The 21,251-nt window shown below is 39.4% G+C and overlaps 1 protein-coding gene across 1 annotated transcript in view; it reads right to left on the bottom strand.

The window, feature by feature from the left end:
* Positions 1 to 2,744: 2,744 nt before the first annotated feature.
* Positions 2,745 to 21,251, bottom strand: part of SLC38A9 (solute carrier family 38 member 9) — a 55,580-nt gene continuing 37,073 nt past the window's right edge. The window contains exons 13-16 of the mRNA XM_026670490.2: positions 17,942 to 18,055; positions 16,418 to 16,566; positions 7,923 to 8,012; positions 2,745 to 3,409 (exon numbers count right to left, since the gene is read on the bottom strand). Coding sequence (XP_026526275.1) covers positions 3,244 to 3,409; positions 7,923 to 8,012; positions 16,418 to 16,566; positions 17,942 to 18,055 — 519 coding nt within the window. The 3' untranslated portion in view covers positions 2,745 to 3,243. The remainder of the gene's footprint in view (positions 3,410 to 7,922; positions 8,013 to 16,417; positions 16,567 to 17,941; positions 18,056 to 21,251) is intronic.

Here is a 21,251-nt window from a genome sequence, read left to right as displayed (position 1 = left end):
CCCTGCTAGATGCTTGCACAGAAGTCACTTAATGTAGATGGCATAAAACAGTACTGTAAGAAGTGTATCAAGATAGTATATGCATCAGTGTGTATATATGTATTTCTGCTTAAATGCAAGCTGCTTTTCCCACAGGACAGACAGAAGAAAAGTGAAATTTGGTTGTCCTAAAGAACAGGTAATTGCAGCATCTCTTTAAAGCACCTTAAATGAATCTGGTTATCAATCACCATCAATTTAGGATGGAGAATATTTAGCTACTTCCTAAGTCATAAGCCAAAATCGAATCAGAAATGCATATAACATTTCTCTCCAGAAGCCTAGAAATACACCCTCTCTTTTTCACTCAGCCTTCTTAGTAGCTGAATCTGATGAGAACACAAGTTTTACAACTGGAAGGCACCAAGGTTTTTTTGGTTTTTTTTAAAGCTTCTGCAGCTTAATCAAAGTTCTCAAAAGACAAGTATATAGAAATGTGTTCCCAACAATTACAGAGTATTTGTTACAAGCTATCAGTCAGAGCCCTTCACAGTGGTAATCCAAAGAGTACACAAAATTTTTTCTTACATATATTTAAAAGGAAAACAGAAACATTAAAATAAATCCACTGCTCTTTCTTCTTCATAGATTTCCACATGCTTTTCACTTCAAACCACATTTTGTAATGAGACACTAAAGCCAACCCCAGGAAGCATAAGCCAGGGGCATTAGACTGTTTGTCTCCATGTTCTGGCAATATATAGAAATGTTAGATGAAATGAGGAATTACACTGGAAATGCATCAATCAAGCTAATTCACTTTCTGTTCCACTTGAAGGATTTCTTGGTGATGGAAGAATAATGCTACGCAATGAAGGCCTAGGTTTCAAAGATTTCTGAAGGCAGAGTTCCAAAGTGAGAAATCAAAAACATATACTGAAATGCCATGACATGCAACAAGTACACACCTTCTAAGTCCAGCTTTTATAAAAGATATCTCATTAGCATTCAGTCTAGAGCAAGGGTCGCCAACCTTTCAGACCTCAGGGACCACCAAATTCATAATTTTAAATCCCACGGACCACTAATATGAATTTTTTTAAAAAGATAAATAGTATTTAGTGCAATATAAAAATGCAAATAATTTTTTGGTGGACCGCCAGTGGTCCATGGACCACTGGTTGATGACTGCTGGTCTAGAAGACGGTTAGACTGATCCTCAAAGCCAGGGCACAATTTATGGAAATGGACAAGCATTCTTCCAGAAGTTTTTTTCAAAGGGCTACATGGGAGAAGAGAGCTTTTTCTCCTTTGATTCTTCCCTGACATGCACAGAATTGGTCCTACAAGGAAGCAGATCCAGATCTTGGTGGCAGATCGAGGATGAGTGGTGGGGAATCAAGCATCCTCTCAAGCAAGTATGTCATTAGGCCTATATGCATGACGTCTGAACATGGTCTGCCTTCTCAGATGGCTTACTCTGCAAGAACAGCTCTGAAGAAGTCATCAGAGATTTTTGTACTATAGATGTGGTCATTTTCATGCCAGAAAATAAGCACAGAGAGGTTGTACCTGAAGGAAATAAAAAGGATGTATACAATGAGCATCCTGGGTACTGTGTTGGCTGCATCCTCCTGATGCTCATGAAAATCCTGCTTACAATAAAAGCACAATCTCCAAGTCAATTAATCACAATGGTGTTTCCAAAGTGTACATCCAAAGCAGTCCCACTATTTTCATACGTTTTCATATTTATTACTTCTCTCCCTGATCAAACTGTAGTTGGTGGAGTCTTATTTATTTCCTTCTTGGTCAACCTGTTGTTGGATAAGTGCTGGAGACAGACAATTGGTACACCATTCCTAAGAGACAGTCCAATTGCCAAGAGAGGTAGAAAAGGAGAGATCTTTAGCAAGATCACTAGGGGAGAATGGGGCTTCCCCACATTTAAGCAAACCTGTTTAGGATGACTATATTGGTTTTTCTCTGCCATTACCCATAAAGTACCAGTAATATGAAGCAAAATAGTTGAGCTGCAGCAAAACTTTTCCTAATGATCTTCTTCATAGCTTTGGAGAAGTTGCAACCCTCAGAAGGCTGGAAGACAGAGGGATACATTGATGGTGTGTATGTATACAGGGTGCTGATGCAGTGCAGATGGGGTTTTTCAAACGTAAAAAGCTACCCATCCTCAAAGTATAAGATTTAACAGCCATGTTGCCGAAAGACAGGTAACACATGTCCAGAGTCAGCAAAAGGTAAGCATAAGTTTGTTCATCCCAGATTCGAGTCAAAATAGTAATTTGAAACCCACCCACCCCCCGAAAAGATACAAAAAATTTCATAACCATACTTTGCACTTTGGGGAGAGGGTTGGTACAGCAATCCAAGTCAACATTTTAAGCTCACTGTACAAATACTGATGACTTTTTAAATTTAAAATGGGACATTTTAAAATGCTGTGCAAAATAGATACAATATATTTCATATTCATCCTGGACCTTCCATGCCAAATCCAAAGAAAATGGACAAAACATTATTTCTCTTTGTGCCACGACATGTAAGAAAACCTCCCTTTCCATCCAGATATTGCAGACCAGAGCTGTCAAACTCCCAGCCCGTAGGCTGGATGTGTCAGGCGCTGGCCACGCCCAAGCCTACTTTAGTGAAGGGGAAATAGTCCTGATATGTCATGTGACGATGCCGTGATGGTGTGAGTTTGATACCCCTGTTGTAGACAATCAGGAATATCACAAAAGATATAGTTTAATGTTAGCAGTATTTCATGATTTAATATGTGCTGCATTTCAACAGTAAAATAATTCAAAACACTCTTCTTAACAGCAGCAATATATAGTTTTCTAATTCAATAAAATCCCTTGTTTATTTGCCCACAGTTTCTTAGATGCTTTTTCCACATAGAAAAAAAATATGATTTATAAAAAAAACTTAATAATTCCCAAATAGTTTCCATTTCTACTTGAAGTTGCAGCAGAAATTCATTCAGTTTCTTCCATTTGCTTTGGTGCTTCATATTCCAAGATGCAGCCTCCATTTTTTTTAAAAAGTTTGTTTGCTATTGCTGAATTTTTAAAAGGCTGCTTTCTCTGGAACACACTAAGATTGAAAGACGTCAGTCTACATATCTACTGCTGCATAACTTTTATCATACTGCAGGGTACAATTTTTATAATACTGTTCAAGGTAACCTTTTGGTACTCCTGCACCTCTTGCAAAGAAAAAACTCTGATTTAAGATTGATTTTCAAATTAAAAATTGTGCCATCAGATTTGCCACTCCTAGAAGAATTATCAAAAAATGGCTGATTAGTGTAAACCATGTCAGCTGATTTTCCCGATGCAAGGAGATGATGTAGATGATGGATGGGTATACAAATACAAAGGCGAGGCCACAGGTTGCTCCAGAATATCTGGAAGAAAACAACAAATGATTATATCTTTATTTTTTCAGGTTACAAGTTCTACATGTTTATCCAGTGACAAGTCCCATGTATAACAAACTATCTAACCAACAACATTTTATTCAGAAACTGCAATCCCACGTAGTATGGTTTAGTATTCTGACCAAGCCCAGAAAATTGGGTTAACTCAGTATCCACAGTTAAACTAATTACGAATAAGCATTGAAGACAGCCATAATGTGGTTGGTTGGTTAGTTAATTGATTTATATTACTATTAAAAAAATTACCTGGTAGCCATCAAGACAAATCTTTTCCAATGTTAAGCAAAATAAACCTTAGTACAGGGGTGTTAAACTGAAGGCTCGGGGGCTGATCAGACCCACAGGGTGCTTAGATCTGGCCCATGGGGAAACACCAAAGGGCTGGCCCATGGTGCCTCTGTCAGCAAGAACAGAGCTCAGTTTTTGCTGGCAGAGGGTTGCAGGAGGATGTGGCAGTCGAAAATGGAGCTTGGGAGCCCATTTTCGCTGGCAAAGTGCTCGGGCCACCACAGGCGCCTCTGACATGAGTGACGTCAAGCTGGCCATGCCTACCCTAGTCACACCCACCCCGCCCCCCCAAAGTCAAACACAATCCTGATGCGGCCCTCAATGAAATCGAGTCTGACACCCCTGCCTTAGTACATGGCCAGATCAGAACAATTATTTCAATGTGCTTCATTACCTTAAAACTTTTACTGCGTGATGGACATCAGAATCACCCCACAAGAAAAGATATTGCTGTGAACACATTATAGCTACTTCTGTTCCTTTTGGTCAGATTCCTTTCTCCATCCCTCCCATTCCTACATTTGACTATTTAATAAAAGTAATTAAACATAAATTGACAATAGAGCTATACAAATTTTGCTTGAGGCAGTAGAGTTTCTGCATAAACAAGTAAAGATTATATTCAGGGTCAGGAAGATTGTGCTACTATAAGACAAAATGAGAACACTGTTCTTGTGTTTTACAAAATGGCAAGATATGTCATAGCCAAGGGAAGGGAACACATTCTTCAAGGCTGCTGAACATATGCAAGTTTTAGGCACACAGTGGACATCTGATGCAACAATTATCACATTTAATTGGAGAAAATGATTCCTTTATCCTTTAATTCAATAGCGTAAATGCTGCCTACCAGCGCTCCCACTGCTGTAGTTTTCTCCAACACCAAAGTGTGCTGCATTAATCAATAGCATTTATTTTGTGTTCAAACAACTTCACAATCATTCTTTTACTACTTCTTGAGTGGGGTGAGGGGAGCAATCACAAAAGCTGGATATCAGAGGCTGTGAGACCGCAGCTTGCATCTGATATGAAGGGCCAGAGAAAATTTCTTCCTCTTTTTTTTTTAATGGTCCTTCATATTTTTATAAAGAACACCAGATGAGTTCATGGCAGAGTGCTTCTTTTGAAGAGAGAAAAGGAACCAATCACAAGCATTCCTTTGTGCATTCGGATGACTGCACAAAATTGCTTAGCCAAGGCTTGCTTATTTAAATTAATTTGCTCTTTGTTCCTGTTGCTCACAATAGAACGAATGGGTGGGAATATGTGGTTGGATGTCCAAGAGGTATTTTTAAAAAAATCAGGATCCAAGATTTTTCACATGGAAAAAGTTCAGCTGAAATTGGAATTGTGACAAAAACAATAGTACGAGGAAGGAGCAATGGGTACATTTTGCCACTTTAAGTCATTAATAAAAGTAATGAAGGTGGGATAAAAACAAATAAATAAAATTGAAAGGAGAAAACACGAGGAGCTTTGAGAATAAAAGGAGATGCAGAAGACATTTATAATAAAAGTTTCCAAACTCTTAAAAAAAATGATTAATAAGACCTTATGTGGGACAAAAATGTTAAACATTCACATGTGCTGTCAGGATTCTGGCAGTAGCCCTAATTAAATCATAAGCTTCTAGCCAAGCTTCAGATCTAAAATGCAGTTTTAAAATGTGGAATTTTGGTAATAGTGTTTGTTGCAAGAGAAAAGAAAATCATGGCAAAGAAAGCTGCCATGAAGGCTCAAGGAAGGCTCATCATACAGCCATTTTTAATATTCATAGCTACTTAGTGGTAGCTGGGGCTTCATTTATTTCATTTGCAAGTTTGGGGTTTTTTTGCTTACAGAAAAAGTAGGAATAATAAAGTGACAAACACTTTGGAATAGAATACAAAGCTTTACATGTGCTATACTAAATACAAATATTTTGTGAGAGAAGTAAATGAGGTCAGATACGGACAGGTAAGCAGTGGCACTCCAGATGTTGCTGAATTACAATTTCCAGCTTCCCTAGAAACATGGCTACAGATATAGCTTCTAATTTAGGATTCTGGAGTGCTAAGAGTACTCCAGCTAGGATGCAGCTGTTGATTTAGGATTCCTGTCTTGGAGTAGTGGAAACTCTTCCAGAGTGTTTTGAAAGAAATTGCGTGCTTACTCTTGATAACTTATAGAACAGAATTGAGCAACATTTTTTTTTTAAGCACTCACAATTCTGTCATAACTGTGAATGATGTATGAGTCAGAGGTATGTGGCATTTATAGGTGTCACCGGGATTTTCTTTCCTTCCCCTTTATTTTTAGTGAAGTTTATTTCTCCCTTTTGCTTGTTTGATTATGGGAGTCACACTAGAGCAGGGGTGGGCAAACTACGGCCCGCGGGCCACATCTGGCCCGTTGGTCTGTCCAATGCGGCCCGCCCTGAAAAAAAACTGCCATTGGTCTGTCCAATCCGGCCCGCCCCTGAAAAAATCGCTGGCCGTGGCGTATTGCCCTGTGCCGCGTGGCCCCCAAAGCTGCAAAACAGTGCGGAGCGATCTAGGGGTAGGAAAGAAAAGAAATTTGCAAAGGCCTCCGCTGGGAGTTCGAAATCACCTTCGAGTGCGACCTCTCCGAAGGTGAGTCCCGCTGATCCCCCTTTTTTTCCGGGGCTTCCAGGCTTAAACTTTGCAAAGGCAAAGCTTGCAGGCTGGAGCGTCTTCCCGCCGAGGAGCGGGAAGGGTTCCACCTGACGGGCGGGCGGGCTGCTTGGAGCCACCTAAAGCTAGGCCGCTGCTGGTGGAGCCTTGCCCTGCCTTGGTGCCCGTTTCCCGGCTCGGCGGTCCTGCTCGGCGGCACTTTAAAAGCCTGCTCCCAGCACCCGAGCAACTTCCCAGCAACTTTCCGCTTCGTTTAACTCGCGGGCGCTCGCGCCTGGCCCCGAGCCGCGTGGCAGAGGGGAAGCCCGGCGGGCAGACTGCTTGGAGGAGGCTCCGGGCTTCCCTCGCCAGGCACGGCGCCTGCGAGTTAAAGGAAGCCGAAAGTGCTGGGAAGTGCTTGGGTTTCCGAGCTTCCAGGCTTAAACTTTGCAAAGGCAAAGTTTGCAGGCTGGAGTGTCTTCCCGCGGAGGAGCAGGAAGGATTCCGCCCGGCGGGCGGGCGGGCTGCTTAAACTTTGCTCGGGCGGCACTTTAAAGCCTGCTCCCAGCACCCGAGCAACTTCCCAGCAACTTTCGGCTTCCTTTTAACTTGCGGGCGCTCGCGCCTGGCCCCGAGCCACGCGGCAGAGGGAAGCCCGGTGGACGGGCAGGCTGCTTGGAGGAGGCGACCCGGCGGTGCTCCGGCAGCAGCAACAGGCAGTTTCGCCCGGGCTCCGCTCAGGTGTCCGGCTGGGGCTGTCAGGAGTTGCTACCGCCGGCGCAGCTCCGTGCGGCTCCAGTCCCGCGTTGCCTTGGAAGGAAAAGGCAAAACCGGGAGCCGCTGAGCCTGAACCTCCGGTGCCGCTGCTCCGTTGCAAAGCACCGCCGCGGCTCTTCCTTTTTGCCTTTCCTTCCCAAGGCAACGCGGGACTGGAGCCGCGTGGAGCCGCGCCGGCGGTAGCAACTCCTGACTCAGGGGGCCTCCGAGGGGAGGGGAAGGAGGAGAAGGGGGAAGGGTGGGGGCGATTCCCAAAAAATCTTGTGCTGACCCGGCCCGTCTGTCAAATTTTAAAAGTCAATGCGGCCCCCGAGCCAAAAAGTTTGCCCACCCCTGCACTAGAGCTATGACTTCCGTTTCTCCACCCATAGCCTGGAGTTATCCAGATGTCTAGCCTGATCTATACGCACATCAGCATTATATAAGAATTATAACATGTTGTTTGGAGAGGAGAGATCAATTATCGCCTCTGTGGGTTCATTTGGATAATTCAGATTTTTCGATGAATGTGAAAGAAATAGAATCTGGATATTTTTTGCTGCTAAAAAACAAATACCATGGTAGTGACTAAGAAAAGGCCAGAATGTATGTGGTACTGAATTGTTCCATGTAGGGAAAACGTGTAAAAAAAAAGTGAAATTTTGAGACTTATTTCACAATTGTATCACTTTAGTTTGCAGATCTGCACATCATGCAGATGCCAGTTATGAGAATCACCCACTATTTTGTTTAAATTTTACATGATAGTTAGCACAGTCCTGCATCAATTTCAGCATAACAATCAATTCATATTTCAAGGGTACCTTATGATTCCTCCTATGTTTGGATAGAATCTGGCCACTGCAACTCCAGTTCCTACAATGATAATGTTTGAAACCAGCACGTGGAAAAAACTGTAAGAAAAGAGAAAAACCAAGCTATTGTAACTCTACGTAAGAGCAACCCCTTTTATTAGTTTCAGTAAGCTAGTAAAAATCTTTCCACTTCTGTGACTCATCCACAAAACCCAATTACTTTTAGATGAAATTAGCTTTATAGTGATTCTTCCAACAGCCAAATCCTAAATTGGTATTTTGGATATAATATAACTATCTGAAATTCAGGTTTCTAAGGTTATTTTCTATTTGTCATGCCAAAGTTCATAAAAGTATACTCATCTCTGTTTCTCCCCCTCTCTTCTACATACACATACATATGAACAGTCATCCCTCATACTATAAAATGCCATCCATACAGAGGTGGGATTCAGCCAGTAGGGACCGGTTCAGGCAAACTGGTAGTTCCAGTGATTAGTTGGCCCCGCCCACCCACCTTAGTTTATCCTTTATTTGCTTGTTTTGAAGCCCAGCTGATTTGCACGGTACAGTGGATTGCCGTGCCTCAGCTGTTTTACTCACCGGGGCGGCAGCAGAAGGTAAATTTTAGCTGAAAATGGCTGTTTTTAAAACTCTGTGCGTGTAAAGCATGCACTCACTGAACCGGTTGTTACACTGGTTGAATCCCACCACCGCATCCATATACTCTATAAATCAGTGATCCCCAACCTTTTTTACGCCGCGGCCCGGTATCCCCAACCTTTTTTATGGCGCGGCCCGGTACCGACATCAGCTGGGCGCCGCCATCTTGTTTTGATGAAAAGTGCTTCCAGTGAGCTCACGGAAGCACTTTTCATCAAAACAAGATGCGGCCAGCGCTCTGAGCTTTTCCAGGTAGAAATGGCTTTCTACCCGGAAAAGCTCATCGAATGCTGGATGCCGCCATCTTGTTTGATGAAAAGTGCTTCTGGTGAGCTTTCTGCCGGAAAAGCTCACCGGAAGCCTTTTTCAAAACAAGATAGCGGCGCCAGCGCTCGATGAGCTTTTCCAGGTAGAAATGGCTTTCTACCGGAAAACTCATCGAAGCGCTGTGCCGCCATCTTGTTTTGATGAAAAGTGCTTCTGGTGAGCTTTCTGCCGGAAAAGCTCACCGGAGCACTTCATCAAAAAGATGGCGGCGCCAAAGCCACTGCCGGTAGGACTTGTTCCACGGACCGGTGGTTGGGGACCCCTGCTATAAATTATATTAAAATACTCTAAAACACATCCCCCACATGAAAAGCAATATTTTGGATCCAGGAATGATCTGAGCCTGCTCAACCAAACTAATGAATATCAGAAGAAGAATCTTTAGAGGAGAGGAAATCATAACATTATAAATGTATGCAGAAGCAAATTATAAAGATTTTGATAGATTAAATAAATATGTAGGTTTGCAGGACTCACACCTAAGAACAATTTTCATCAAACTCATTCTTTAGAGAAAGTGTAAACAGAAAAGACTTTGTATCCTATCCCACCTTCTTAAATTTTCTAAGCAGATAATTAAACTTGTGAGGGTTTTCACATTCTGAACAAGGCCTATCTGTAAATACAAACGTACCATCCTGTTTAAATACTGATTCAGAAGCTTCACACACTTAGACATGGGATTCTTGCTATTTTAAACAAAGAAAGAAACCAGACACAAAAAACCCTTGGACATTATGACTTATTAATTTTAAGTATATTTATCCATATTGCTATTATACAAACAATGAAAAAGAAAATTTAAAAACAGAAAAGAACCTATATTAAAAAAAAAATTAAAATGAAAAAAGGTACCATCACTACTCATCCCTGCTAAAAGTAGCATATATATATACCACATAAATATTAGAATAAATATATAAAGTAAATATATAAGAGTACTTGGCCTTTAAACAAATAAAGCTTGACCATACAGAATTAAAAAATTGATTCCATACATTATATTTATAAATTCAATTTAAAAGCGGACAGTTGCCTTATTTCTTCAATCCAGGATTTTTTAAACCTGGGGTCGTTATTTCTTTCCAACAGTGCAAAATTACCTTATCGATTTGGTGAGTCCAGAATTCATCATAAATCAAAATATTCCAGATTTTTAGAATATACTTTAATGTCCTATTAATCACTTTACACTGCAGTTTTGTTTACAGTAATACGAATATGGGACCAAAACAGGACAAGCGTAGGGCAAGCCCAACATATAGAAAAGAGTTCATCAAATATATTAAATGACCAGTATAAAAAGATTGGCATGTAACCCTTTGTAAACATCCACTGGGATGGCCAATAAATATAAAAATGATATTTTGATATATTAGTCACATCTTGATGTTATAAGAAATATACTGTAGTATAAATGTGGTTTGGTTTTTGCTTAATAAGTTGTACAATCATAAAAAAATAACAGATAACAGATAATCAGAGTTGGAAGGGACTTTATAGGTCATCCAGTCCAACCCCTCGCCCAAGCGGAAGACCCTACATCATTTCTGACAAATGGCAGTCCAATCCCTTCTTGAAAGTCTCAAGTGATGACGTTCCTACAACTTCCGAGGGCAACTTCTGTTCCATTGGTTGATTGTTCTCACTGTCAGAAAGTTTCTCCTTATTTCCAGGTTAAATCTCTCCTTGTTCAGTTTCCATCCATTATTCCTTGTCTGGCCTACAGGCACTTTAGAAAATAGCTTGAACCCTTCCTCTCTCTGGCAGCCCCTCAAATATTGGAAGACTGCTATCATGTCTCCCCTGATCCCTCTCTTCACTAGACTAGCGATGCCCAGTTCCTGTAACCATTCTTCATATGTTTTAGTCTCCAGTCCCCTAATCATCTTGGTTGCTCTTCTCTGCACTTTTTCTAGAGTCTCAACATCTTTTTTATACTGTGGTGACCAAAACTGAATGCAGTACTCTAGGTGTGATCTTACTAAGGCTTTATAGAGTGGTATTAGTACCTCACTTGATCTTGATTGTATCCCTCTGGTAATACAACTTAGGATTGCATTAGCTTTTTTGGCTGCTGGTGCACACTGCTGGCTCATATTTAGCTGGTTGTCCACTAGGACTCCAAGATCCCTCTCACAGTTACTGCTATTAAGCCTGGTTTCACCCAGTCTATGTGTGTACTTTTGGTTTTTCTTGCCTAAGTGTAGGACTTTACTTTTCTCTACATTGAATTTCATTTTATTAGATAGGGCCCAGTGTTCTAGTCTGTCAAGATCCATCTGGATCTTGAGCCTATCTTCTTGGGTGTTAGCTATTCCTGCCAGCTTAGTATCATCTGCAAATTTGGTAAGTTCCCCTTCTATTCCTTCATCTAAGTCGTTAATGAAGATATTGAAGAGTACTGGGCCTAAGATGGAACCTTGTGGCACCCCACTGCGTACTTCCCTCCACATAGACTTAAACCCATTAAGGACTACTCGTTGAGTACGGTTTGCCAGCCAGTTGCGAGTCCATCTAGTGGTGGTGCTATCTATTCCACTTTTTTCTAGCTTACCAAGATGTAGGTTGTGGTCTACTTTGTCAAATGCCTTGCTGAAATCTAAATATATCACGTCCACAGTATTTTGCTGGTCTACTAATTTAGTCACTGTGTTGAAGAATTAAATAAGATTGGTTTGGCATGATCTGTTTAAAATTGTTTATTCACTATAATGTAATTATTAAATACGGTTTATATGATGTATGAATCATTCTATAAAAATAAAACACCTGAACAGTTTTTCTTTACATGGTGTTCTTTCTACGTTTTTTTCAAGAATAATTTATTAAACAGTTGTAATCTATAAGAAACTAAATTCCCCAACACTGCTCTCCATTAATGGCTTTTTTAAACATGAAGTATTGGCTAAGCTACTTTTTCTTGTTTCAAGTTAACTCTCAGTCTAGACTAGACTAAGGGAGAAGTACACAGGCTCTCCTTGGATACAAATAAAGATCTCCTATGCTAATCTGACTCTGAGCCCAATGCATACAGATGGTCCTTGATTAATGATGGTAACTGGGACCAGAAGTATCATTGTTAAGCAATGTGATCATAAAGCATGACATCACACAGTGAAAGCCATCTCTGTGGTCCCCATTGTCATTGTTAAGCGAGGCTACCCGCTAGCTTCCAACAACCAAAGTTAGGGGGATGCCAGTAGGAAATTGCAAGACATAGGTGTCTTGCAAACAGGCTATTAGGCAGTAAGTGGTTGCTATGGGGCAGGTGAGGGTGCTCAAGGGTTCATTGCAGCATAGCACAAGGGTAGTAAGGCTTGGGAGGACTGTACCTGGTGGTGAAAATTTACCCAAATAATTTACCACTTCCTCTGTTGGCTTCCCAATTGATTTTGGTTGTCAATGTTGCAAGGGAAGATTGCAAATGGCAATCATATGTCTATAGGGCACTGCAACCATATAAATAGAAGCCAGTTGCCAAATGATCATGTGACCATCAGGATGCTGGGATGGCAAGAACTTTGAGGACTGGTTTTAAGTGTCACTTGTTCATCACTGTCATAACTTCGAATGGTTGCTGAATGAGTGGTTGTTTACCAAGGACTAATAACTATGGCTTCTAAATAATGTTTAGCAATCCCAATGGTGATTTGCTCAAGCAAATCCCTGCCTCCCTCCAAATTAACACATTAAAGAGAAAGGCGCTAATATTTAATAAGAGAGGTTAGTGCCCTTGTTCTTTAGAGCAGCACAGAGACCTCCTTTGAAATTGTGTTCACTATTGCACAGAGGGCATTTTAAACAATATAGTTTTTTTAATCTGTTGTTATTTAGTATATTTGTTATTGTTATTTAGTATATTTAAAAATGGACACTCACAAATCAAGGCAAAAGTTAGACTTTCTATTTGCTAAAGAAATCACTACCAACTTTTACAGTTATTTTTAGTAGCCTTTCCCACACTGATATATTGAATTTCAATCACCAGCTGTGGTCCACAGAGAGGGGCACATTGTTTGAAAGAATGCTGATCACCAAGTAGTGTCGCTGCATGTCTGATTCTATAACAGGCTATGAGAATAATTTTGGGAGACAGAAGGAAGAGCTGCAGCCTAGACCAGGGGTCGCCAATCTTTTGGATCTCAGGGACCACCAAACTCATAATTTTAAATCCCGCAGACCAGAGACCCTGGGAAAATCCCCCAAAAAGTCTGCAGGAAAGTTCCCCACCCATTTTCCTTCCGATCAATCATTCTTTATTTGGGATCACAAGATACCATCTCCAGCTCCGTTCTCAGGGGGAGAGAGAGAGACTTTTGGCTTCATGCAAGGAAAGCAGCAGAAGCAGCAGAAATCTTTCTTTCTCTCCCCAAACTCCACTAGAAATTAGTCTTTGTGAGACTTGTCACACCAGTACAGCCTCTTGGAGCAGGATGCTTTGCAAGGTCCCAAAGACTCATTTCTGGTGGAGTTTGGGGGTGAGAAAGAAAGACTTTTGCTGCTTTCCTTGTATGCAGCCAAATGCAGAAGCTGCATGGGGTGAGTGGGGCAAGTTCCCCCCCTGCCCTTTCCCCCTTCTCCTCACTACCTCGTGTTGTTTGCAATGCAAGCGACGCAAGCCTTGTGTTCCCGCGGGCCATGTGAGTGGCACAGCCTTGTGTTCCTGTGCAACCTGGATTAATTGCTTTGGGGGGGGGGTGCTTTGGGGGTGACATTTCTCTGCGGCCCACCAAATTTTTCTTGCGGACCACCAGTGGTCCCTGGCCCGCTAATTGGCGACCACTGGTCTAGACAGCAGTCTGATAAAAGATGCCGAGTTCAAACGAGGGATGAGATTGGACAGAGCATCTCAGAAGGCACCTTCTCTAATTATCTGGAAAGTAAAGGCAAGAGAGGATGGAAAGTGTTTTCAGACTTGCAAGATTATACTATTTTATTCCTGTTATCTTTAATTCAAACTGGTAAATGGTAAGTCTCCTGCCAAAGCAGAGCCACCATCAGAGTGGTTTACATATTTATTGGACGATGCTTGTGGTCTATGACCATAAATGAACCTTGAGACAACTTGAACAAAGCCAGTCCTGTCACAATTACCTCAAGAAAAAGATTTGGGGTGCTATATAAATTTGTAAAAATAAATTATTGCCATTATTTTTTTATGGATTGTGTGCATATGGATACCCTGAACTTAATGGAACAGTTCAGAAGCCCTTTTCTTCCTTTGAGTCAGTGTTGATAAATCTGTGCAGTGTTCTTCTAGAGGATTGCCATTGCCTTCTACCTACAGTTCAGAGAGTGCAACTAGCTCCAAATTACCTAGCTGTAGCTGTAGCAAAGAGAGAAGTGAAACAACAGTCTCTTGGTTTCTAGCCTGATGCTTTATCACAACATCCAACCAGCTGAGATACTGTGTTTGAGAAAACACAGCATCTCTAAAATTGAGGTGGTGTTAAAGAGTGCACAAAACCAGCGTGGATGCCAGAACATGATTATAAATACACTTCCTTAGCCTCCACGTCAGGAAGTAGATTTTTAAGAGCTGGCACTCAATGTAGCTGAAACTTCTGGAAAACTGACAGATCTCCACTTAGCATAATAACCTGGGATTAATGTGTTTCTAAACACACTAAGTTTCCAGGAAATTGCTACAGACCAGCAAATAAATTATTTCCATTGTCAACTCTTTAAATTGAACTAATAGTGGGAGCAAATCTGTATTTTTATCTCAACTCTGAGAGAGAAAATCTGGGTCTAAAGTCCCTTTTTTAGAGTACAGTGGCAGCCACTGTAAAAATAGCAAATAACTATATCTGTACATTTTGGGATCTTAAAAGAAAATGTTCAGACAGCCCTTCATGCCCTGGTCATCTTGCAGCTTGTGTAGTGCCATGCTTTCTACATCGGGCTGCCCTTTAAGGCCACCCAGAAACTTTATTTGGTCCAGAATGCAGGAGCCTGAGTGATTGGTGTGTCTGACTTTGCTTATGTAATACCTCTGCTTCATAAGCTGCACTAGTTACCAGGTTGCTTCTGGGTGCGATTCAAGATTCTGGTAGTTACCTACAAAGGCTATACTGCTTGAGTTCCTTTGATTAAACAATGCCACCTATTGGGATTCCTTAAAACTCACCTTCTCTGCCATAGGGCTTGCTCTCTCAAGGGAGAGGTCCCCCAAGATCTAGATGGCCCCACCCATGGTATTTCAAAGAGCCTTGAAGACCTTTGCTGAGGGTGAGTCAGGCTCCCTTCTGTACTTGTTCTGAGTGCTGGCTGGTTTGCACCATCTTTTGTTCTTTGTTTTTATTATTATTTTATTGTTCTCTGTGTTTTTAGGTATGAAAGGAGAGGGACTGGCTAAAAGTCCCTAAGCCGCTTTGTGCTAAGGCAGGACCGGAACTCATACTCTCCCAATTTCTAGCCTGGCACCTTAAGCATTGCACCAAACTGGATCTCTCTCTCTCTCTCCCTCTCCCTCTCCCTCTCATTCTCTCTCTCTCATTCTCTCTCATTCTCTCTCTCTCTCTCTCTCTCTCTCTGTTTAGAGTATTTAATTTCTCCTTGTTAGCAGCTTGTAGTTACTGCCCTAGTCACCACATAATTTTTACAAATGTTAGTAACTAAAATTGTTTAATAATCACTAAATCACAATGAATAGAGAATTGTAACAAGGTGTGGGCCTCTTTTAGTGGTATTTAATTAAAACCTGGGGTCCGGTGGCAAATAATATGGCTTTCTTGCTGAAACTAAATAGGTCAAAAATTGAGTCAAAGCCTTGATAGGAAGCTATTCCATATACAAATAGTCTGCTATTTCTTCTAAAAGTCCTGAGCAACATAATAAAATCAAAAAAATTGTCTGAGAACCTGTTTTTCTAAAGGTCACTATCAACAAGAAACACTTGTGATTCTTGCAGTTATTTATGTATCGGTCAGAAAACTCTTTGAAGAAAAGCATATAAAATGTTCACCTAGGAGATTTATGATAAGGATGACTCCTGAATTAGTAAGCAAGAATTCTCCTTCTTCAAATTAAAAAAAAAAAAGAACTTATGCTAATTTGGGCAATTTTGGTTGGTTCTGACTTATTTTTTTAGCTGTTCTTACTAGAGTATGCACTTTATAGACTAGCATGAGGTAGTCTATGAGGTAGAGCACAAAATAAAGCCAAAACACTATAAAGAAATCATGCATCCCACCTGCACGTTACACCAAGCTACAGTTGCAATCAATGTAATCAAGGTGCCAAATTTTGGTTCATTGCTCTAAAATTACATACGAAATATCAATGGCCTGTTTACACATGATTTTAAACACACACACACACACACACACACACACACACACACATCAAACCAAAAACATTCCCTCCCTGAGACTGACATGAAGCCATCACTAACCACAATAGAAAGTTTGTTCTAACAGTGGCAAATGAGTAGTGTCAGAATATTTCTATATGACATGGGTGTGAAAATAAGGAATAGAACTAAGATATGCCAAAAAGGAGTGGTTTACCTTGGATAAACATTTCCAAAGACATGTCCTAAAAACTGAACTCGTGCCAAGTAACCAAGTAGTGGGTACACAGTAACCATCTGGAACAGCAGGAATATTCTTGCAAGAAATGACATGATGTCATTACTGGGGAAATTATCTAAAAAATTCTAACAAAAAGAAAAGTTAGTGATGCAAGTGAAATGGGGCTGTCATTTCCTTCTGCCTCTATAGTCTATGTATATCAAGGATTCTAAAGCAATGAGCATAAAGATGTTTCTATATAGAGAATATATAACACATTAACATATCCTGATCATAATCAGAATATGTAAGACTTGGGAAATTCTATAATGGCTTCATCTACACATTTAGTTTTTTAATCATGGAAATGCTTATACACAAAGTTACAGAATTTTGTTCCTGAAGCACAAATGCAATATGGCTTAATTATTTACAATAGCTTGGTTCCAGAATTTTAAAAACCGCAGTGTTATTGTAAATTAAGCTTTGTATCTTAAGTAGGGCAAATTCTTATTTTATATTCTCAACACAAACAGATGCAAACACATGCATTTCTACGTTTGTATGTTCTGTTTTTCCTTAAACAAATTTATTTTGACATAGTTTCTTGGACAAATGCATGTCTTCAGATGCATACAACTTATTTTGAGATGCCCAGCTATGCTGGAGAAGGGATTGTAAAACATTATAGAAAAACAATTTTTTGCTTAATGATCTGTTTTCTTTTCCAGCTACACTGATAATTTTCATTTATGCACCAGCCCAGTGTACACCAGCATACTTCCATATAACCACTGTTTACCATTTGGAAAATAGTACCATACTTTAATTAGACACTGAGCCAATCTGGATGTCATCTCAGCTGTGTAAACCATATGATGAATAAATATTTGGCCTGCATATGAAATGTTTGTTCAAGGTGAGAATAATCCAGGAAATCCCTAATTAGCCCTTATTTCACATGTCATTTGAATCAGGAAAGTAAATTTACCAGCTTGGAACTTCATGTAATAGCCTAAGGATTCTAGTTGTTGCAGAACTGATAAACATATTTTTCCAGTTGAGACAAAAAGGGAAACTATGTTTAATTAGAAACTTCTTCATCTAGTTTTAGCTTCTTTAGCTCAAAGGAGATGAATGTACAAGCTAAAAGCTTACTAAGTCAGCTAATTAAACCAAGCCAGCCTCATCTGAACCCAATTTCTTAATTTGAAAAAGTAACCAACTTTTCTTTACAACTTTTCTACCCTGAAGTGGTAGAAAAAAATGGTACAATAGGTTATACCAATTGGTATGCAATTGGCAGCTAGTATTTAATGGTGTTAAAATAGCTTTAATTATAAAAATGTGGTATTATTTAAGTGTGACATTGTTCATAAATGTGACCTGATGAATCAAGTGAAAGTGGGACCTGATAATAACATTATATTAAATGCAGATGCAGACAGAAGAGAACAATGCTTACACATAATCAATTCTCAGCAAGTTAAACAAAGTTCCCCATATTAAAGGTTTTTGTACCTGTTCTATACACTCCTTGCTCAATGGTGGAGATGGAAAAGAGGCGAAGATTAGCACCCCAACATAGAGATACGTTAAACTGACTAAAAAGTAAGCAATTGAAAGATCTCTGACCTGTAGTTAAAACACAAGAAACAACAAACAAATAAAATCAGCTTGTTTCAATTATATGGAAAATTAGTCACAGGACAAATCCTGGAACAGTTAAATCATGGAATAATGATTCTTATTGTTTGAATTAATTGTCCCCTGTGCCCCAATAAATGGAAAATATATTGTTTTTAATTATTAAGTAGATACAATAAATAATACAGTAATGTTGGGACTATGGGTTAAAGCAATCACACCCACACACCAATTTAACATACATTCAAGGGGATGAAGCAAAAAAAGCTATAATAAATGTGGAGATCAAAGCTAATTAAGCTATCATGTTCTCAAAAATGAGTCAGTTTTGGACCATTGTTAAAAACCAAACTTTTCCTCTTCAAAAAAATATGGATACCAAATGACATATGGAAATTATGCAAGTGTCTTCTTTTATGGGATGCTTTTTATAGCATTTAGTTGGGGAGAAGATGCTTCAAGTCTAGCAGTGCCTTTTACTGTTACTTTTACACACATTAAAATTCAGTACAATTTGGGTAAATTACAATGCTAGATAAAGACTCTGTTCCCTTGATGAATGAAGGAAAAACCTTCCAGATTTCATGGCTTACAAAAGAGGGTGAATCAGGGGCAAGTGATGGAAGGATGGGGAGGGTTTGTTTAAAAAAAGTTGAGATGGCAACACGCTAAAAGGCGGCAGGGCTTTGGCCAAGCAGTTGCAGCTGCCATTTTGTTTTTTTCACCCTGCTATAAACTGCTTCTGTCACTAATTCTCAACTAGCCTATCCTTATTGTACAAATAAAAGGGACTGAGAGAAACCATATGCTTTATTGTAAATTCCTTGAAATAGAATAATTAGCAAATTTTTTTGCATGCAAACTCCCCTTCTTTTCAGAAATTGGACCACATTCTAAATCAGTCTTTTGAGTTTTATTTCATGACTGTTGCTCATCATTTGAAGCAAATGTTACAATTTCCTCCATATCAAAGAAAAAGTTGTGGTTCACCGCATTTCCTTTTCACTGGGCTACTTTACTATAGAGATAATAAGCAACAATCCCCCAAATCTTTGCAAGATTATGTGTTCCCTGAGAGCTCATTCCATCCTCTTTCCTCTTCTACCCCTTCTTCTCTTTTGGGATTCTATCTCCAAACAGGCGGTTATACAACATCTTGAACAGAGTGTAGTCTATTCAGTTCTTTAGATTTGTGACTTGTGTTCTGGTCCATTTCAATAACAGTAGTCGAGATTTACTTAGTTAACAAATTGACTTCTGCTCCCTGTCTCTTCTCCTTAGGGTTGCCATTTACCTGTGCTGAATAAAAATAGGCACCAAGGGCATTTATTCAGTGAACCATGGTTAACAAAATATGATTCAACATATACTGTACATGTCTTTTTCAGTAAATGATATTGTGGACAAGTTGTGGTTTATGATCATGTATCAGAAAAACAGATGTAAGATTCTGGAGGAATATTTTAATTTAAAAGGTCAAAATGACAGCCACAATAATGGTATCAATCCATGTCCCTATTAACATCTTCTTGACCTTTTTTGACCCTGCCATGAGTACCCCCGGTTGACTTCATTCTTCTCAAGTGGGGATCTTGAATACTTCAGCACCATTTGAATATTTATCTACAATCCCAGAGTGTTTCCCCAGAATCATATAATGTTCTATGTAATAGAATCACAGACATCTGCAATGTACAGAAAAACATTAACTCACTTACTCTATTCTGTAACATTCCATTTTTATTTTCTTATATTTGTTAGATTACTCTCATGACTACATCGCCTGAGAAAGTTGTCTATCTGCTCCAGTTAAATTTCATAAAACTCAGATTCTGTCCAAGCCACTGAAGCAGCAGAAAATGACCGATTAAATAAACACTGACAATTTCAGTGAGTAATTTTGACCTTAATTTCTCTTTAGATAGATATAATTCCTGTAACTCTTAGAATGGGATCTTCAAACCCAAATTGAAAATCAACAGCTTATGGAACTCCCTTCTTCCCTGTCAGAAAATGTTTCCATTGCTGTCTTTTCAGCAGTTGCTTTACTCAAGCAGGATGGGGATGATACGAATTTAAAAATGGAGATTATCACAGATTTTATATTTAGTCAATACTTGCTCACAGCATAAACCGTGATCTCAGTCTCTGAACTTTTAACTTATTTTACTGTTGACATTTCATTTGAGAATATACTATATACTAGTTCTGGAAACACTAGACTGCTGGTAAGATCTGTGAACATTAGGCTGGGCTACACTGTAAAAAAATTAGATTTGAGTCCATATTTATCCAGAAAGTAACACATTTTTTTCTTTTTCTCTACTTATAAGAATAGAAAGTGGAGAATCTTCTAAAATAAGCATCTCTTCAAAACAAAGGAGTTAGAATATGCTACTTATGTGCACTCAAAGAGTTTAGCTTCAGTTTTATGCTACAAGAACCATCAAATTCAGCTCTTATCTTAAATATGGAAACTCTAGGCATAGTACCATAGAGTAGGAACATCAAATAACATTAATAAAATACAGCCATTTCTCAATATTGACACTATGAACTTAAACTTTAAAACTTAAAGGTTAGGACTAATGGGGTGGGGATCACAGTCATCATTTGCACTGATAGCTTTTTTTTGTTTTATTTTGCTTAACCTTCCTTAACCTTCTTCTCCAAAAGCAGAAGGTTAAGGAAACAAGTCTCCAGAATGGCTCAATTTGGAATTCACCTTCTTTCAGATTGTTTTTATTGTTGCATAACTTTGTGACTGAATCAATCAGAGCTTCATGTGCTTCTTCTGTTACATGAAGGGAGATGGAGTGAACAAACTTCAATGCTTATTTATTTCAGAAACAAAGGTAGCCAATATATGATGTATCTATGTGAAAAAGTATTTGCCCTTTTAAACCGAGTAACTGTACATATCACCAACACCTCCTGTAATTTCTAGGTGGATTATTTGGTCATTCAAAAATATTTGGTCTATTTGGTCATTCAAAAATATTGAGTTTGTTCTTCAACCATTGTAGAAATGGTGGTAGACTTTAGAAGAAACCCTCTCATACTACTACATCTTACAATACTAGACAACACAGTATCAATAGCAGAGACCTTCAAATTTCTAGGTTCTACTGTATCACATGACCTAAAATGGACACCTAACATCAAAAATGTCATCAAAAAAGCA

The sequence above is a fragment of the Notechis scutatus genome, chromosome 2 (genome assembly GCF_049901735.1).
Source record: "Notechis scutatus isolate UNSWTSFEM ecotype Mainland chromosome 2, rNotScu1.2, whole genome shotgun sequence".
NCBI lineage: Eukaryota > Metazoa > Chordata > Lepidosauria > Squamata > Elapidae > Notechis > Notechis scutatus.
Note: the sequence above shows the minus strand (reverse complement) of the source record. Positions and strands in the feature narration are given on the sequence as shown.